Genomic DNA, 18,451 nt, shown 5'->3' on the forward strand with positions numbered 1-18,451 from the left:
TTAAAAATCTGATTTAAATAATTAAAAATCATTGATTTCTATCCACCCTGATTATAATATTGAAAACACAATATAGTAGCTTTAAAGTCATTCACCTTGTCACCTCGGAAGTTTCCCCGTTCCTGGAAAAACCATAATCCAGCTTTGATTTTAGCAGGAGGAGCCAGAGTCCAATCAACTGCATCCGGCCCAGCGCTCTTGGTCCCATCAAAAGGAAAGGTAAGTGCAGAGGTGGAGGAAGGGGGGGCAGTGGAGGCAGGGCGCCCCGGGTGTCACCACTGACGGGGTGGTGACAAATTGCTGGGCGGCCCTTGTTGTGGGGCCTGCGGCCCGCCCAAGCCGCACATCTCTCCTGCTCTAGATCAGGCATGGCCCAACTTGGCCCCCCAGCTGTTTTGGGACTGCAACTCCCATCATCCCTAGCTCACAGGACCAGTGGTCAGTCCCAAGACAGCTGAAGGGCCAAGCTGGCCTAGGCCTGCTCTTTTCTCTGCCAAGCTTGTGACTTCCCTCCATCCCTTCAGCTGGTTTTTTTTTCTTTTCAGATCTTTGTATTGCCCTTTAAATTAGCATTTTCTGACCTTAATATCCTTGTAGCCAACTCTTATCTCTTTGGCCAGATTTTTTGCAGTACATTTTTAGAATAATTGTTCATATACCAAATAAATTTACTCCAGTCTCTTCAAAAATTTTGGTTGTCTTGGTTCCGGATTCTACCAGTCAGCGTGGCCAATTCTGCATAGTCCAGGCATGGCCAAACTCAGCCCTCCAGCTGTTTTGGGGACTACAACTCCCATTGTCCCTAGCTAACAGGCCCAGTGGTCAGGGATTATGGGAATTGTAGTCCCAAAACATCTGGAGGGCAGAGTTTGCCTATGCCTGGACTACAACTCCCATCATCCCTAGCTCTCAGGACTTGTGGTCAGGGATGATGGGAGTTGCAGTCCCCAAGCAGCTGGAGGGTTGAGTTTGGCCCCCTCTGGCTTAGTCCACCATCTTCATTCTGCCACTCCTCAATCGTTGGTAACTCTGGCAGTTTCCACCTCTTAGCTAATAAACCATCTGAAACAAATCTGCTTGATTTCAATAGGTGAAATGGAAACCGAAAGCCAGCCCAAGAGACTTTTCCAAGGAACCACCAACATGCTTTGTCCTGACGCGACACACCTTTCTGACCTCAGCTCATGGTAAAATTAATCTTAATAATACATATACTACTCATCAATGCCCAGAAATGGTTCGCTGTATCTTTTGATGCTCTAGCATTCCAAAATAGTTCCTACCCAGGGTGGATAAAAACCAATTATTTTTTTATAATTTGATTTTTTAAAAATTTAAATCAGATTTTTAAAATTTAATTTGGAATTTTAAAATAAAATGCTTTCTAAAGATAGTTTTCTGTTCAAGTGACATATGTCCATGGATCAGGGTGGCTAAAAATCAAGGATTTTTTTTTTAAAAAAAAGATCGTATTCTTGAAAAAATTATATCAGATTTTTTTTTTCTTCAATTAGATTTTTTTTATTTAAATCAGATTTTTAAAACAAAATGCTTTTGGAGGAAAAATCTTTCTAAAGATTTTTTATTTAAGTGGCTTTCTAGTCCACGCATAGGCAAACTCTGGCCTTCAGGATGTTTTGGGATTACAACTCCCATCATCCCTGACCACTAGTCCTGTTAGCTAGGGATGATGGGAGTTGTAGTCCCAAAACAACTGGAGGGCTGAGTTTGCCTATGCCTGTTCTAGTCCAAAGGCTATTCATCAGGAAATAAGGATGTGGTTAAAGTTTTTCATGTGTGCTAAAAAATCACTCATTTTTTATATAACTGTAAAAAACTATTCTGAAAATTTATGATTTCAGAAAGGAAACCTTCTTCTGGTTGTCAGTATTAAGAGGATGGCAGCAAGGTTGAACCTTTCTATTAAAAAAAATGACTTGAATCAAGCCTTACTGATGAGTGATTGAAATAGTCTGACTGATGAGGGATTTATATCTATTTGATTTGTATCACATCCACCCTGCCACAAACACTCCCCCAGCCCGTAAACTGTAAAAGCTTCTCTGTAAATTGATGATTCCAAAAAGGAAACCTTCCTCCAATGGTCCATATTAAGAGAATGCCAGCATGACTGAACCTTTCTGTAAATAAAAAGGATTTTAAATCAAGCCTTACTGACGAGTGATTTGAATTGTGATTTCAACCGACTTGATAGCAATAAATGATAGTACCCAATCCACCCGGGTGGGTACTGACCTGAAGAAGTGTGCAGATACATAACGTATTTTTTGCTTCATAAGACACTTTTTTCCTCCTAAAAAGTAAGGGGAAATGTCTGTGCGCCTTATGGAGCGAATACGTGGTCCCTGGAGCTGAATTGCCCAGGGTCAAAAAGCAGATCATGCTCCTTTTTTTGAAAGAGGGAAGTGGGTGTTGAAAGGAAGCAGCTGATTGGTAAGCGATCAGGAAAAGAGATAAGGGACACGATAAAGGAGGCTGCCTGGGAGGGGGGATCCTCAGGATTTTTACATTGCGTCACCTCAAATTCACCATCAGATCACGTAACATGTCCATGGCTACAGCCTGCACCAAAAAAATCACGCACCCACTGTTTTGTGGGGCCACAATGGTGGAACAACGTGGTTACAAAGCACAGATCCACATGAATCCTCAGGATTTTTGCAATGGGCTACCCCAAACTCACCGTCAAATCACGTCTGTGGCCATTGCATGAACCACAAAACTCATACATCCACTGTTTCGTTCAGAATTTTTTTTTCTTGTTTTCCTCCTCTAAAAACTAGGTGTGTCTTATGGTCAGGTGCGTCTTATGGAGCAAAAAATATGGTAACTTGGCCCTCCAGCTGTTTTGGGACTACAACACCCATAATCCCCAGCTCACAGGACCAGTGGTCAGGGATGATGGGAATTGTCCCAAACCAGCTGGAGGGCCAAGTTTGGTCACCGCTGCATGGCCCAACTTGGCCCTCCAGCTGTTTTGGGACTACAACCCACATCATCCCCACTTCACAGGAGCACTGGTGAGGGATGATGGGAATTGTAGTCCCAAACATAGGAGTTTGCCTATGCCTGCTCTAAGATGCTACTGGACCATTTTTTATTTTGTGCCCTGACTGAAGCTTGCGGTTTCCCCTCGTGTCCGCAGCCTGCCCTCAGATGCCCTCGACAGCTGCTCCAGCGGTGCCAGCCCCTCCACTGACTCACTGGCCAAAGGCGCCGCCTCTGGCACCGCAGCGGAATCGCCTGCCGCGCGATCCGAACCTGCTTCCCCATTCATCTTGATGGAAGACCTTTCCCCCAAGTGACTCGCCCTGCCGCCTGCCTGGATGTCCGCCTGTGCCATCCTTTTGCTATACCCTACGGAGAAACCGGCGGCATAAAATCCCCAAGGGCATCCGGATTAGGAGTGCCGAGTGCGAAACACCCACGTCAACCCTCCTCGGCAACGTCTCCAGGCGATTTTAATCCTCCTTTTAATGGACGCGTCAGGCCCTGGCGCTGCCTGGTCTGCCGGTTTCCCTTTTAAATCTTTTGCCAACGTCTGCTCGGTTTTCCTTTTAACTACAAATTATTTTGCGAATGTATCCTTGGATCGGGACTTTCCTTTCAAAGAAATGACACCCACATTTCCTCCGAATTCCCGGAAAAGCATCCAATTTATATTCGCATTAAAAATGTCGGTGGGAAACCAGTCGCCGTCGCGATCCCTTGTTCCGAAGGTAAGAATGGAACTGAAATAAATGAGTTTATTCTAGGTCAGGCCTAGTCAAACTTGGCCTTCCAGCTGTTTGGGGACTACAATTCCCATCATCGCTGACCACTGGTTCTGTTACCTAGGGAGGATGGGTATTGTATTCCCCAAACAGCTGGAGGGCCAAGTTGGTGGCCCAACTTGGCCCCATCCGCTATTTTGGGACCACAGTTCCCATCACCCTGACCACTGGTCCCGTTAGCTAGGGATGATGGGTGTTGTAGGCGAAAACATCTGGAGGGCCAGAGTTTGCCTGTTTCTTGAGATGAATGCTGGTGGAAACTGAGAAGGAAACTGAGAAGTACACTTAAGTATGGGAAATGTCATTTGGTTTTGGGTGCAAGAAATGATCTATTCCAGGCTTCCTCAACCTCAGCCCTCTAGATGTTTTGAGACTACAAATCCCATCTTCCCTGACCACTGGTCCTGCTAGCTAGGGATCATGGGAGTTGTAGGCCAAAAACATCTGGAGGGCTGAGGTTGAGGAAGTCTGATTTATTCCTCACAAGATCCAATTGGGCTTAATTTCCAAAAAAGGGAAAAAAAGATGCAACCCATTTGTAATCTACTGTGTCACGCTATTTATTATTTATAATTCTGTAAAATAATAACAAAAGTCTGGTGATTTATTAGAGTATTTTTTTATGATTGAAGCCCTTTCCCCATGTCCTGCGAGCACTGGCTGGTCTGTATTGATAGGCAACTTTGTCCGCCGGATTTGTGCGATTCTGGTTCCAAATGTTTCTTGTCTTCCGGATTTGGAAAACTTTGATTTCCTTTCTTCCTTCCAAGAAATAGTGCGGAATTTGAAGCGTGATTGTGCTTGTCTGGCTCGGAAAGAGGGCGGAAAAAAGGACATTTGGCTTTCCCCTTCCTGGAATTTTCCTTTGGAAAGCGTTGGTTTGGAATCGGAGTTGGGCCTCTTGTTACCTGTATTCCGGTTTTTGCCTGGGAGAGAGAGAGTTTCCTTGCCTCCAATAAATGTGCATATTGTAAAATGTCACCCAGGGGTATCTTTATTTTTTTTAATGACTATTTTATCCACATGCACACAAAAACTTCGACCCAGAACAAACTTAGTTGGTCTTTAAGGGGCTACTGGACCGATTTTTTATATATATATTTCAATTTTATCCGCGTGCGAATTGTATTTGTATAGATAAACTGTGCTGTTTTGGCTGGCCTCCCAGCTGCTGCTAAATAATAAAGAAATCTGATTTAAATCCAACAAATTCGATCTTTTATTATCATCATCATTTTTTAAAAATAATAATTTTATTTTATAATAATTATGATTATAAAATTAGTAATATATTATTAACTTAATATTAATGTTATTAATATAATTTATAATAATAATTTTATTTTAGAATTATTAAGCTTTCCCTGACATCTCCAGGGGGAAAGACACACGTGAAGCCCATGAGAACAGCTGCCAGTCAGTGTTGACAACACCAAGCTAAACGAAGGGCTGACTCCTATCAAGTGGGTTTCCTATAGTCCCAGCAATACAAGACCTATTACACAGGATGTTATCTACAGCTTAGAAAATTTATATTATATAACAACAATTTTATAATTATTTTATTTTATTATTAATAATAATAATTTTAAAATACAAGTTGTCAATCCGTGCACGTACTGGCTGCTGTTTGACCTGGTACTGGAACTTCAGAACCGTGGCAGTGAAGTTTTCAAACCTCAATTCAGGAAAGGCTCGATACCTTTGGATAGATCAGGCAACTCCAGCCCTCCAGATGTTTGGGACCACAATTCCCATCATCCCTAGCTAACAGGACCAGTGGTCAGGGATGAGGGGAATTGTAGACCCAAACATCTGGAGGGCTGGAGTTTGCCTATGCCTGGGATAGATCATTCTTGCTTAGCCTCGGTTCCTTGTTCTTTAAAATGGGAACATTTGAGGCTTATGTGGGCAATCCCAGGTAAGCTCAGAGCATTTGAAAGCACTGCATGACCACATGACAGGGTGGATAAAAATCAGTGCTTTTTTAAAAAAAACAACCCCAAAATCAGATTTTTTTGGATTTAAATCAGATTTTTAAAATAAAATGCTTCCGGAGAGAAAATCTTTCTAAAGATGGTTTCCAATTTAAGTGACATTCTAGTCTAAGGGCAGCTGTGTCCAGCATTGCCAAATGCTTCACAATAATGTCCATGGATCAGAGTGGATAAAAATCAATATTTTTTTTTTAAAAAAAGATTATTAATTTTTAGAGCTACTTTTTACAATTTTACCCCAAAGTTGCTGAGCTTTTTTAAAGGATGTTTTTAGTGTGTTTCCCCACACTTTGTAACTCTCCCCACTGGCACCCACGCTTGAGAATACAGTAGTGATAGAATCAATGAATAGGTTTCCATTGGCAAACCCTCTTCTCAATTGGTAGACCAAGTTACAAGATGTAGTTGTCATGGGAAACGGAAGGAGCTATCCCCTACTACAGGCATGGCCCAACTTGGCCCTCCAGCTGTTACAGTTCTCATCAACCCTGATCACTGGTCCTGTTAACTAGGAATGATGGGCGTCGTAGTCCCAAAAGAGCTGGAGGGCCACACCTGTGCCTGCTATGCATGACCTGCCCTGAAGTGCAGATACAGCAGTACGTCAGCTTACCTAACCCTCTGGTTGCGTAAACTTCGGGATATGTAAGCGACAAACCTGGAAGTATTTTACCAGGTTTTGCCGCATGCACAGAAGCACTCTACTGTGCCGCACGCATGCGCAGAACAGGCACCTCCTGTTGCAAAAACCTCGGGATCCGGCCACTATAATGTATTAGTTTTAAAAAATAAAAAAATCTGTGTCGCCAATTAGGCAGTCAACAATTCATCTGGTATAGTTGTATGGTTGCAAAAGCTTGTCCTCTTTTCTCCTTTTCTAAAAAGGGCGTCAGGGGTCAGCAACTTTTTCCAGCCGTGAGCTGGTCCACTGTCCCTCAGACCTTGTGGGGGGCTGGGGGGGAATGAATGAATTCCTATGCCCCACAAATCACCCAGAGGTGCATTTTCAATAAAAGCGCACATTCTACTCATGTCAAAACACACTGATTCCCGGACTGTCCACAGGCTGGATCCTGAGGCGACTGGGCAGAGCCTTAGTTTGCCTACCCATGCTCTGGGCAAACACCCCCCCCCCCGTTTTCCTAAACCGGAGTCTCCAAAAATAAACGGAAAAATACGGCAGCTTCCACCATCGGGCAAGCGGCTTTCAATTCCGCCATCCAGGCGTTTTTATCTGTATTTAAATTTGCAATACTTACAGGCAAATGAACACTGCAGATAGAACTGCCGGCTCCTATGGCGATCAAACACTGAAGTTGACATGAATTTAAAAACATGCAATTTAAAAAGAAAGCACAAATGAGATTTTTGCACGGTAGACGTAGGTAGAAAAGCTTCTTTCGATTCCTTTTCCTTCAACCATTTCATCAGTCAAAAAGCATCTCCGAGCGCGTGAGTCTTTCCGGTGAAAACGGAGTTAAAACTTTGCTTTCAAAAAAAAGAAATAAAAAAAAGAGAGCGATGCAAATCGCCAGATGATTTTTGCACCCAAATGGAGGTCAGAGGCCCACGTTCAGGATGCGGATTTAAAAGGCAGTAAAAAAATAGGAGGAAAAAGATGGACATCCAATTGTGTTATCGCTCATGTTCTCAGGATGACCATAGTGATGAGACCTGTAAGAATCAGAAGAAAAAAGCCAGTTATTTCGGCTTAACTTGAGAAATAACCCACACCAAGAGTTTTGTTAGGTGGGGCGCACGCGCATGAAAGCTTGTTCACTGGGAGCACGTTTGTGAATATTTGTGAAACGTGGTTTACATACACAACTTATCTTACATACACAACTCATCTCTCTACAAATGCCGAAATGTCAGAGAGCTCAAATTTACTTTCAGTTGCAATAAGTTAAATCACTAGTCAGTAAGACTTGATTTAAATCTTTCTTTTTTTCCCTTACAGAAAGGTTCGGCCTTGCTGGCATCCTCCTAATATTGACAAGCAGAGAAAGGTTTCCTTTTTGGAATCGTAAATTTTCAGAGTAGTTTTTACAGTTCTATCAAAAATGACTGATTTGGTTCTTCTATAAGAAATACATTGACAGATAAGGATGAAATGATGGTGAGGTTTAATAAGTTGACTGTTTCCATTTGGACAGCTTTTCTGCTGTACTTGATTGGAAAGAGAAAAAGAATTGTAGTCTCAAAACATTTGGAGGGCCGAGGTTGAGGAAGCCTGCTTTGGACTATAATGTAACCTAAACAGAAAACTATAGAAAGATTCTTCCTCCAAAAGCATTTTATTTCCAAAATCCAATTTAAATAAAAAAATCCTATTTTAAAAAACTTGCTTTTAAAAAACATTGATCCACCCTGGTTGCAATTTGCTGACATGGCCCTCACGCAGTGACTCGATTATAGGGTTGTTTTTTACGTTTCTTTACACATTTTCATTTTTACACTCTGCTCCAAACCCTATTTCGAAATGACGACAAAAAGATGCTTACCTAATACGTAAGCCGCTACTAACTTTTGATTCACACTTAAGTGGAGGTAGAGAGGCACAAGGGAACCCCCTTCTCCCAGCGTGGGAAGCATGAGAGCCGCAATGCACACGATTCCGAGGAACACGGTGAGCAAACTCGGCCCCGATGAGGCAATTCTGTTTTCTGGGAAAAGGAAAAGGCATTTAACACTATGGAAAGGGGCAATTTCTTTCCTTTCCTTTCTCCCCCCCCCCCCTATTGAATTTAGTAAATAACAAAACATTTTAAAAAAATCTTTATTATATTGCAAAGTAAATACATCAAAACAAAACCATACATAAAGAGTAATATCAAATAAAACAGAAAGAAAAAATAAAGAAAAAGAAAAAATGCAAAGAAAAGTAGACAGAAAAGAAGAATAAAGTATCATATTTCATTACAAAACACTGATTTACAAAATAATAATAGACTTCCATCACTCTCACAGCACTTCCTTTCACCTTTCATATTTTATCTGTATTTCAGTATTATTTTCATCTGAATATATAAATGTGTATATATGTATATTTCCCCTTTTCCATTCACCAGGTCATTCTAGACACAGCCTAATTTTTACATTTGAACCTTGTCTTTCTAAGTAGTCATTCAAGCAATTCCATTCCTCCTGGACTGTATTCATTGGCTTTAGTCTTATTATATCCGTCCATTTGGCCAGTTCCAAATATTCACATAATTTATATAGCCACTCCTCTTTGGTCAGTACCTGGTTACCCTTCCAGTACTTAGCCACTAGAATTCTTGCCGCTGATGTTCCATACAGAAAAAAATGAGTTTTTTCTTTTGGAATATCACTGTTCAATATTCCCAAAAGATATGTTTCTGGTCTTTTACTTTGTGAAGTTCTTAGTAACTTTTTTATTTATTCATGGATCATGTCTCAGAACTTTCTGATCTCTGAACATGTCTACCACATATGGTAGAAGGTTCCAATCTGCTTTGTGCATCTCCCAACACTTATTACTAAGCGATCTGTTCATTTTAGCCAATCTCTCCAGTGCTAAATACCACCTATGGTGCATTTTCAGGTAATTTTCTCTTATTAAATAACATGCTGTAAAATTTATATTTTTTGCCCCCAGTTTTTTGAATGGTATAACATAGGCATGTCGAACAGGTAAATCTGAAAGCATCTGAAGGCAGCCCTGTTTAGGGAAGTTTTTAATAGCCAGATGGGTGGGGTATAAATTAATCATCATCATCATCATCATCATCATCATCATCATCGGCTCCCCCTAAAGAAGCTCAAGAACTTTGGCTTCCCTAAAAAAAGCTCAACAACTTAGACCTGAACCGGGGTAGATCACTGCTAGTTTTTAACTTTCTGAGTAGATCACAGTCTTGCCCACCCTAACAAAAAGTTCAAATGAGATCCACTTCATTCCTAAACATTTCATTTCACCAAACATTCTTGCTTTTATTGACATTGGGCTTCCCATCAAATCCACCCAGCCAGAATGGCTAGGACTTCAGAGATTGGCAACCTTTTTCAGCAGGGGGCCGGTCCACTGTCCCTCAGACCTTGTGGGGGGCTGGACTAGTTGGGGGGGGGAATGAACAAATTTCTATGCCCCACAAATCACCCAGAGATGCATTTTCAATAAAAGGACACATTCTACTCATGTCAAAACACGATTCCCGGATGGTCCGCCGACTGGATTGAGAAAGCGATTGGGCTGGATCCGGCTCCCGGACCTTAGTTTGCCTACCCATGGGCTAGGTTCGACCTCCAATGGGGGAAAACAGTGTTCCTCTGAATACCAACTGCCAAAAACCACCAGCGGGCAGAGGGATGCTCAGGTTCAGCTTTTGAGCTTCCCATTAGGTGCAGGGGCCAGCAAATTTTTTTTTTGCTGCAGGCTTGTTGTCCACTGTCCCTCAGACTTTGGGGCGGGCCGGAGAACCAGCACCAGGGAGGGTGGGAGCTGGAAGAAGAGGCGAGGTGGGCAAGTAGTCCTCCTCCCCATCCCCCACGCTTACCCTCCCAGGGGCTGCCGCCGCTTCTCATGGGTAGGCAGGGCGGCGGGGGAAAGCTGAGTGGTGCGAAAGGGCTGGCTCCAAAGAGGGATTCCTGAAAATGGTGCTCAGCCAGCTCCCTTCCTCACCTAGGCAGGGGAGGGAGAAGCCAGGAGGTAAGACTTGATTTAAAACACACACACACATATTACAGAAAAGTTCATCCTCTTCATATTGACAAGCAGAGGAAGGTTTCCTTTTTTTCCGAATCATAAAATCCTTTTTTTCCCTTACAGAAAGGTTCAACCTTGCTGGCATCCTCTTCATATTGACAAGCAGAGGAAGGTTAAGCTTGTAAGGTGACTTGATGTTACACCGTAATCATACTATCAAAGAAGTAATTGCAGTGATAAATAATACGTAATGGGAATGAGAACTTAAAAGGACTCTCAAGGTGACAAGTGCTGGTGGAGGGGAGTCAAATGGGTGGGCTCCTCCATCTTTTCTATTTTTCTCACCTTTTCCCTTTACTGTCTTTGGTTTTTGGGGGTGAGGTGTGTGTACCTGTTTGTTTGTTTGTTTGTTTGTAAATATTCTCAAATAAAACATTAAAAAGTCAAATGGGTGTAGTCCTTTCTTTCTTTCTGATCCTTTCCCTTTACTGTTTTTGGTTTTTAGGGTTAAGTGCAGGCTTCCTCAGCCTTGGCCCTTCCAAATGTTTTGAGACTACAATCCCATCATCCCTGACCACTGGTCCTGCTAGCTAGGGGTGATGAGAGTTGTAGGCCAAAAACACCTGGAGGGCTGAGGTGGAGGAAGCCTAGTTTAAAGATGAAAACCAGCCCCTGAAACCTGACCCTGTGCTCCACTGGGAGCCAGTGCAGCTGGCACAGCGCTGGGTGGACGTGGTCCCGCAGCGGGGACACTGCGAGGAACCTCGTCAAGGCGTTCTCTGCCCGCTGGGGTTTCTGGGTGAGCTTTGAGGGTGACCCTGCGTAGAGCGAGTTACAATAATCAAGCCTGGAGGTGACCGTTGCATGGGTCACTGTGGCGAGGTCAGGACAAGGGAGGTAAGGGACCAGCTGCTTAATACGGCAGATGTGGGGAAATGCCTCCATATTGTCTGCTTGTAAATATGCTTAAATAAATAAGAAATAAGAAAGGACAACTGGAAATTATTTATGCGTGAAACAACAGCAGCAAGGATTCTATTAGCCCCAGCTCGGAAGACGGAAGAAAGCCAAGAAAGAACAATGGCAAGAGAGTCATGGAATAATATGCAGAATTAGCAAAATGAACAGATAAATTACATGAGAGGGACAACAAAGACTTTAAAAGAGAATGGGAACCATTTATGATATATATGAAGAGACAACAAGGAGAGTTGGACTCATTGGCAGGGTTTGAGTAAACATTCACAAATGCATATAACAAGGGTAGGCAACCTAAGGCCCGGGGGCCAGATGCAGCCCAATGGCCTCAATCCGGTGGACTGGGACTAGGAATCGGCATGTTTTGACATGAGTAGAATGTGTCCTTTTATTTAAAATGCATCTCTGGATTATTTGTGGGGCATAGGAATTCGTTCTCCCCCCCCCTCAAAAAATCTAGTCCAGCCCCCCACAAGGTCTGAGGGACAGTGGACCAGCCCGCCATGAAGAAAACTTGCCAGCCCCTGCCATGGGTAGGCAAACTACAGCCCAGGGGCCGGATCTGGCCCAATTGCCTTCAGGCAGTCCGGGAACCAGCGTGTTTTTACGTGAGTAGAATGTGCCCTTTTATTTAAAATGCATCTCTCGCCCCCTGCTGAAAGTTTGCTGACCCCTGGTATATAATACAGTGGTACCTCTGGTTAAGAACTTAATTCGTTCTGGAGGTCCATTCTTAACCTGAAACTGTTCTTAACCTGAGGTACCACTTTAGCTAATGGAGCCTCCTGCTGCCGCTGCACGGTTTCTCTTCTCCTTAATCCAAGGTACTATTTCTGGGTTGGCGGAGTCTGTAACCTGAAGCGTATGTAACCCAAGGTACCACTGTAGTAGTAGTAGTAATAATAATAATAACAATAAATAGATAAAGAGACAGGTCTATAGCTCCAAAAAGCAATGGTGTTCCAACCATCCAACTACCTGGCTGGCACAAAGCCTGCTCGAAAAAGACGCTCTCTGCCAGATGTGCCGTGATCCTCTTCTCCTCCTCTTCCTTCGGGTCTTTCGCTGCTGGAAGCAGAGTGGCGATGACCTCTTTCCTCCCCAGCGCTTTCCTCTGGCTCTGCTCTGAGACCTGGAGCCGAAACTTGTCGATCACGCCATAGTGGCAAGGTCGGACATCTCTGTGACGGATCACGCTGTAATGGGAGGAGGACGTGAATGGCCACATTTCCTTTTTTAACACGTTATTGCTCTTTTTTTGTTTTAATACAATGTTTATTAAATTTTCTTATTTATTTTATAACAGGCATCCCCAACCCGCGGCTCCCCAGATGTTTTGGCCTACAGCTCACATGATCCCTAGCTAACAGGACCAGTGGCCAGGGTTGATGGGAATTGCAGTCCAAAACATCCGGAGGGCCAAAGGTTGGGGATGCCTGCTTTATAACAAACAACCAAATAAAATTTCTTCATCACATATATCTTTGCTCAAATTGAGCTTTGACTTTCTCCCGTTCTCCTCCCTGACTACCATATGCAATCACTTTTATCTCCGCATTTCTAAATCACCCTATTTACCTTATCTCAGGCTTCCTCAACCTCGGCCCTCCAGATGTTTTGAGACTACAATTCCCATCATCCCTGACCACTGGTCCTGCTAGCTAGGGATCATGGGAGTTGTAGGCCAAAAACATATGGAGGGCCAAGGTTGAGGAAGCCTGTCATCTCCATACTAAATAGACTTACTTCTAATATTTATAAACAGCTCATTATTTATATATGCACAACAAGTTGTCATAATTATTTCTATTAGTACCTTGGTTTGTGAACAACCTAGTTTACGACAGTTTTGAATGACGATCGATTCAAACCCAGACGTGCACGTCCCGGTTTGCGAACCTTTTTCGGGTTACAACCCGTGGTTTTTTATTACAAACAATTTTTTTGGTTGGCGAACACATTTTTTTGGACAATGACCCGTTTTTGGAGGCCCCATTGGCAAAAGCGTGCCTTGGGTTACGACCTGTTTCAGTTTATGATGGGACCTCCGGAACGGATGATGGTCATAAACCAGGCATAGGCAACCTAGGCCCTCCAGCTGTTTTGGGACTACAACTCCCATGATGCCTAACTCAAAGGATGAGTGGTCAGGGATGATGGGAATTGTAGTCCCAAAGCAGCTGGAATGCCAAGGTTGCCTCTGCCTGTCGTAAACTAAGGTACCACTGTAAAGCTATCGGTGATCACAAAAGATACATACAGTTTCAATTATGGGGTTTCTTCACAAACCTATGACTACCCATCCTCTCCATGTTTTTTCCCTTTCTCATAAGCGTGTTGCATCATTTTATTTCTGTGATGTTTTATAAAAACTTTCTTTCCTAGATCAATATTGTATTCCTTTATACCATGGGTAGGCAAACTAAGGCCCAGGGGCTGGATCCGGCCCAATCGCCTTCTCAATCTGGCCCACGGACTGTCCAGGAATCAGCGTGTTTTTACATGAGTAGAATATGCCCTTTTATTTAAAATGCATCTCTGGGTTGTTTGTGGGGAATAGGAATTCATTCATCCCCCCCCCCATCTAGTCCGGCCCCCCACAAGGTCCGAGGGACAGTGGATTGGTCCCCTGCTGACCACGTCCACCCAGTGCTATGCCAGCCACACTGGTCCCCGGAGCACAGGGTCAGGTCCTGTCGGACTAATTGCAGTTGTTCACAGTCGCCCACAGGTTGACCATACCCATTGAGTGCTACTACCATTTGGGGAAAAACCCTACCCCACCCTCCCACTATCTATCAGGGTCTGGTTAATAATAAAAAATAATAAACTTTTATTTGTATCCCGCCCTCCCCGTCCGAACCTGGGCTCAGGGAGGCTAACACCAAATATGTAACACTGGTATAAAATCAAGCAATAACGAAATTACCTCCTGAAAACAAGTCAGGATCAAATTCAAATCCAATTAGATGGCTTTCCGCAGGATTAGGGTTGGGAACAGTAAATGCTCGTCAGGCCCAACTGTTTGCGCTGCTCTTATATGGGCCTGTGAGAACGCTGGGAGGCCTCTTTCATACTAGACTTTGGTTTCTGTGTATCTGAAGAAGGGCACATGCCGACGTAAAGCTTAGACCCAGAACAAACTGAGTTGGTTCCTAAGGTGCCACTGGACAATTTTTTAATTTTTTGATTTCCCCACCCTGAGATGTATTGATGAGGGTGGACTATGCATCTAATAAATTAACAAATGACCTCTGGAAGGCAGCTTAGTGGTTGCTATTCATTACAAAGCAACAAACCAAAAACCAGCTTTTTACTCACATGTCAACACAGCACTGAGGCTTCACCGCGCCCGCTGCATCGACCACGACATATTTATTTGGGGTTGTGCAAAGAACTGAAAGAAAAGAAAAGGGGCCGTCATCCGATGTCAGCCAATCGCAAGGAAAACTGGCACAGAAGCGAAGCTCAACATCGGGAACGACCGAACTCCAGCCCTCCAGCTGTTTTGAGATTATAATTCCCACCATCCCTGACCGCTGGTCCTGTTAGCTAGGGGTGATGGGAGTTGTTGTCCCAAAACAGCTGGAAGGCCAGGTTGGGCCATGCCTTATCCGGACTCCCAAGTTCTTGTAACCCACCCACGGACCTTCAGGCAAAAGGCAGGTCAGAAAGCAAATAAAAGGAAGTTGAGACAATCCCTCCTCCCCAAGCAAACCCTTAAATAGAATTGTACCTGAGACGCACCTTTGAATTTTAAGGCAAATTCATAGGGGTTATAGAGAGTCAACACCTGTTTATGGGTCGACTGGTCGTCCGCATAAAATATAAGCTCCGTGGGGAATAGGAAGACAGGAAGGTTTCCTTCCACTAACTCTGGCTGCCTTTTTTGCTGCTGCATTGGCCCCGAGTCGTCCTCGCCACTGCGCCTTCTGCTCGCCCGACGGCTTTGTCTCCCCACACGTCTCGTCACAGCAATTTAGGAATCCGAAAGCATTATGGCAAACCTATAGGCAAACCTATAAAAACACAAGACAGCATCAAACATTAAGAAACTTCCTGAAACAGGGCTGCCTTCGGATGCCTTTTAAAAGTCAGATAGTTGTTTATTTCTTTGACATCTGATGCGACGGCGTTCCACAGGGTGGGCGCCACCACCGATAAGGCCCTCTGCCTGGTTCCCTGTAACCTCACTTCTCGCAGCAAGGGAACCGCCACTCTGGCAGGTAGGGTCTCATCTATCTATCTATCTATCTATCTATCTATCTATCTATCATCTATCTAATCTATCTATCATCTATTTATCCATCTTATACCTAACTTCAATCATCTATCTATCTATCTATCTATCTATCTATTTATCTATCTATGCCAGTGCCGGATTTAAGGCCCTCGGGCTTTCAAGGTCCACACGGTCATTTTGAATTGTGCCCGGAAATGTCCCGGGAGCCTATGCAGGTCTTTCAGGGTTATGCAGTCTCTGCAGTACCAGTCTCCAGTCTGGCTGCCGCATTCTGGATTAGTTGTAGTTTCCGGGTCATCTTCAAAGGCAGCCCCACGTAGAGCGCATGGCAATCGTCCAAGCGGGAGATAACCAGAGCATGTTCTGCTCTGGGCAGGGAGGGTCTCATCCCGCATATCAGATGAAGCTGCCCTGGACAGAGAACGGACCTGCACCTCCATGGGTCCAAAATTACCCCCAGGCTACGCAGCTGGTCCTTCAGGGGCACAGTTGCCCCATTCAGGACCAGGGAGTCCCCCACACCGACCCGACCCCTGTCCCCCGAGAACAGTACTTCTGTCTTTTCAGGATTCAACCAAAATCCGTTAGCTGCCATATGTCCTCCAACCGCCTCCAGGCACTCACACAGGACCTTCACTAGTTCTGATTTAAAAGAGAGGTAGAGCTGGGTATCATCCACATATTGATGGACAGCTGGAGGGCCAACTTGGGCCATGCCTGAGCTAGAGCAGTGGTGGCCAAACTGTGCCCTTCAGCTGTTTTGGGACTACAATTCCCACCATCCCTGACCACTGGTCCCGTTAGCTAGGGGTCATGGGAATTGTAGGCCAAAAGCTTTTATGCATCTATGAGATCCCACAGCAGCTATTCACAACACCCATGCCAATTAATCCTGAAAATTGCAAGCCTGCCACATTTGCAAATCACGTCATTGTTATCGGAAAAAGCAGGGGTGGCCAACTCCCGAGAGACTGTGATCTACTCACACAATTCAAAACTGGCAAAACTTGAACTAGCCCAGACGACAACGTCAATTAGAAGGCAATCAAAATAAGAATTAGTGGGATGGGAATTGTAGTCTCAAAACATCTGGAGGGCCGAGGTTGAGGAAGCCTGGCCAAGGAGCTTAACGAAGCACGTTCCTCCAGATGTGTTTCAGGCACACCAAGCAGCGAAGAGAAATCCAAAGAAATGAATGGGAGACAAACTGAACGGAATATTGTAGACGAGGAGACATGATTCCGGCCCTCTCCAATCTAGCTTGCACCCTTGACAAAACGCTGCCAAGTCACATTAGTGTTTACAACAACAGGGGTATCTTCTCCCGATTGGCCGGAACAGCAGACAAAAAATGAGCGGGGGGGGGGGGACACACACACACAAGCAGAGTCCAACCTTCGGATCCATACGTGCTCTCTCTGAGGATACGGCCCCTGCTGCTGCTGAAGCCCCCTCTAGGTGAGGGGCTGCCACGGCCAACCCTGGCATTCTTTTTAACAAAGCTACCAGACCCCTTGCACTGCCAGCAGGCATGGACAAACGTAGCCAGTGGCCAAGGATAATGGGAGTTGCAGTCCCCAAACAGCTGGAGGGCCGAGTTGGGCCATGCCTTAAATTTGGCCCTACAACTCTTTTGGGGACTACAACTCCCATCATCCCTAGCCAACAGGACCAGTGGTCAGGGATGATGGTAATTGTAGTCCAGGACAGTAGAACAAGGACACCGCTGCTGTTCTCTCGCAACAGACTTCATCCCTTTCTGGCCCAGGCATGGCCCAACTTGGCCCTCCAGCTGTTTTTTGGATTCCAAATCCCATCATCCCTAGCACCAGTGGCCAGGGATGATGGGCACTGTAGTCCCCAAACAGCTACGGCGGTCATCTCTGACGCAACTCTGCCAAAGGCACGACGACGACCCCCCCCTCAGAACAGCCAGGCCCTCCTCGCCCTCAGCGATGGTCATCTACTTTTTCGAGAGCCATTTCCCCCAGGAAGCCCCCACCCAGGCCAGAGACCCCCGATCGCCCCCTCCCCGCCGAGGGGCGCGCGAACGCTCAGGCTGAGGCGAGCCGCCGCCCCACCGGAGCCGCAGAGGAGCGCAGCGCAGCGCAGCCCCTTCCCCTCAAGCCCGAAGAGGCCCGCTTTTGTTTCGGGCTCGGGTCGCCTCGCAGCTGTTTGGGGACTACAACTCCCATCATCCCCAGCTACCAGTAGCCAGCGGTGAGAGATGATGGGAGTTGTAGTCCCCAAACAGGCCCCTCGCCGGGAATGAGATCCCTGAGGACCCTTCCTGGGCGACGACGGACCCTCGCTCCCTGCCCTCACTCACCCCTCGGACCCGCCTCCGCCTCCGGGTTCTTTCGGTCACCAGTCGCCGCCGAGGAAGCACCGCCTCTTCGCCTCTCTCTCCCTCGCCTCAGCGGACCGGCCCGCCCATTTCCCCGCCCCTCTCGCGTCACCAGGCGCTAGGGCTGCCGGGAACGTGAAGTGGAAAGCGGGAAAAGGGCGACAGAGACGCGAGAGGCGGCGCTTCTTCTCGACGTCCTTGGGAGGCGGGGGCGGTGGTGGTGGGAGCTTTTTCTACGCGTGCGCAGAGAGGAGGGCTCGCTCGGGCCCGCCGCTCGTCGCTTGCTGCTCACGGGACCAGTGATCAGGGACGATGGGCATTGTAGTCCCCGAACAGCTGGAGGACCCGCTTCCCTCAGGGCTGCCACCATTCCACCCTAATCCGTTATCGGAACGAATTGCTGGTGTTGCCGTTTGTAAACTA

General features: G+C 45.5%; 2 protein-coding genes across 8 annotated transcripts in view; one reads left to right on the forward strand and one right to left on the reverse strand.

The window, feature by feature from the left end:
• The window catches only part of LOC308468303 (P2R1A-PPP2R2A-interacting phosphatase regulator 1-like), a 26,785-nt gene extending 15,877 nt beyond the window's left edge, over nucleotides 1-10,908 (forward strand). The window contains exons 8-11 of one of the 7 annotated variants that reach the window (XR_013981547.1): nucleotides 155-219; nucleotides 1,091-1,187; nucleotides 3,167-3,740; nucleotides 10,584-10,908. Coding sequence is in view for 4 of the 7 variants with exons in the window: in XM_080990441.1 (XP_080846567.1) it covers nucleotides 155-219; nucleotides 1,091-1,187; nucleotides 3,167-3,326 (322 nt within the window). In the remaining 3 variants the exon portion in view is untranslated. Of the gene's footprint in view, nucleotides 1-154; nucleotides 220-1,090; nucleotides 1,188-1,862; nucleotides 2,175-3,166; nucleotides 4,776-7,751; nucleotides 8,135-10,583 lie in introns of those variants that run through there. The other 6 variants (XR_013981548.1, XR_013981549.1, XM_080990442.1 and 3 more) reach the window with 6 other exon arrangements.
• On the reverse strand, nucleotides 6,972-18,168 carry MOSPD1 (motile sperm domain containing 1). Its single transcript, XM_080990448.1, has 6 exons — nucleotides 18,011-18,168; nucleotides 15,186-15,457; nucleotides 14,760-14,835; nucleotides 12,417-12,634; nucleotides 8,296-8,457; nucleotides 6,972-7,465 (listed from the first exon to the last, which is right to left on the reverse strand). The coding sequence occupies exons 2-6, from the start codon at nucleotides 15,337-15,339 to the stop codon at nucleotides 7,434-7,436; spliced, it is 642 nt and encodes a 213-aa protein (XP_080846574.1). The 5' UTR covers nucleotides 15,340-15,457; nucleotides 18,011-18,168; the 3' UTR covers nucleotides 6,972-7,433.
• Nucleotides 18,169-18,451: the final 283 nt, after the last annotated feature.

Source organism: Podarcis pityusensis (genome assembly GCF_964106645.2).
Source record: "Podarcis pityusensis genome assembly, chromosome: Z".
In the NCBI taxonomy this organism is placed as follows: Eukaryota; Metazoa; Chordata; class Lepidosauria; order Squamata; family Lacertidae; genus Podarcis; species Podarcis pityusensis.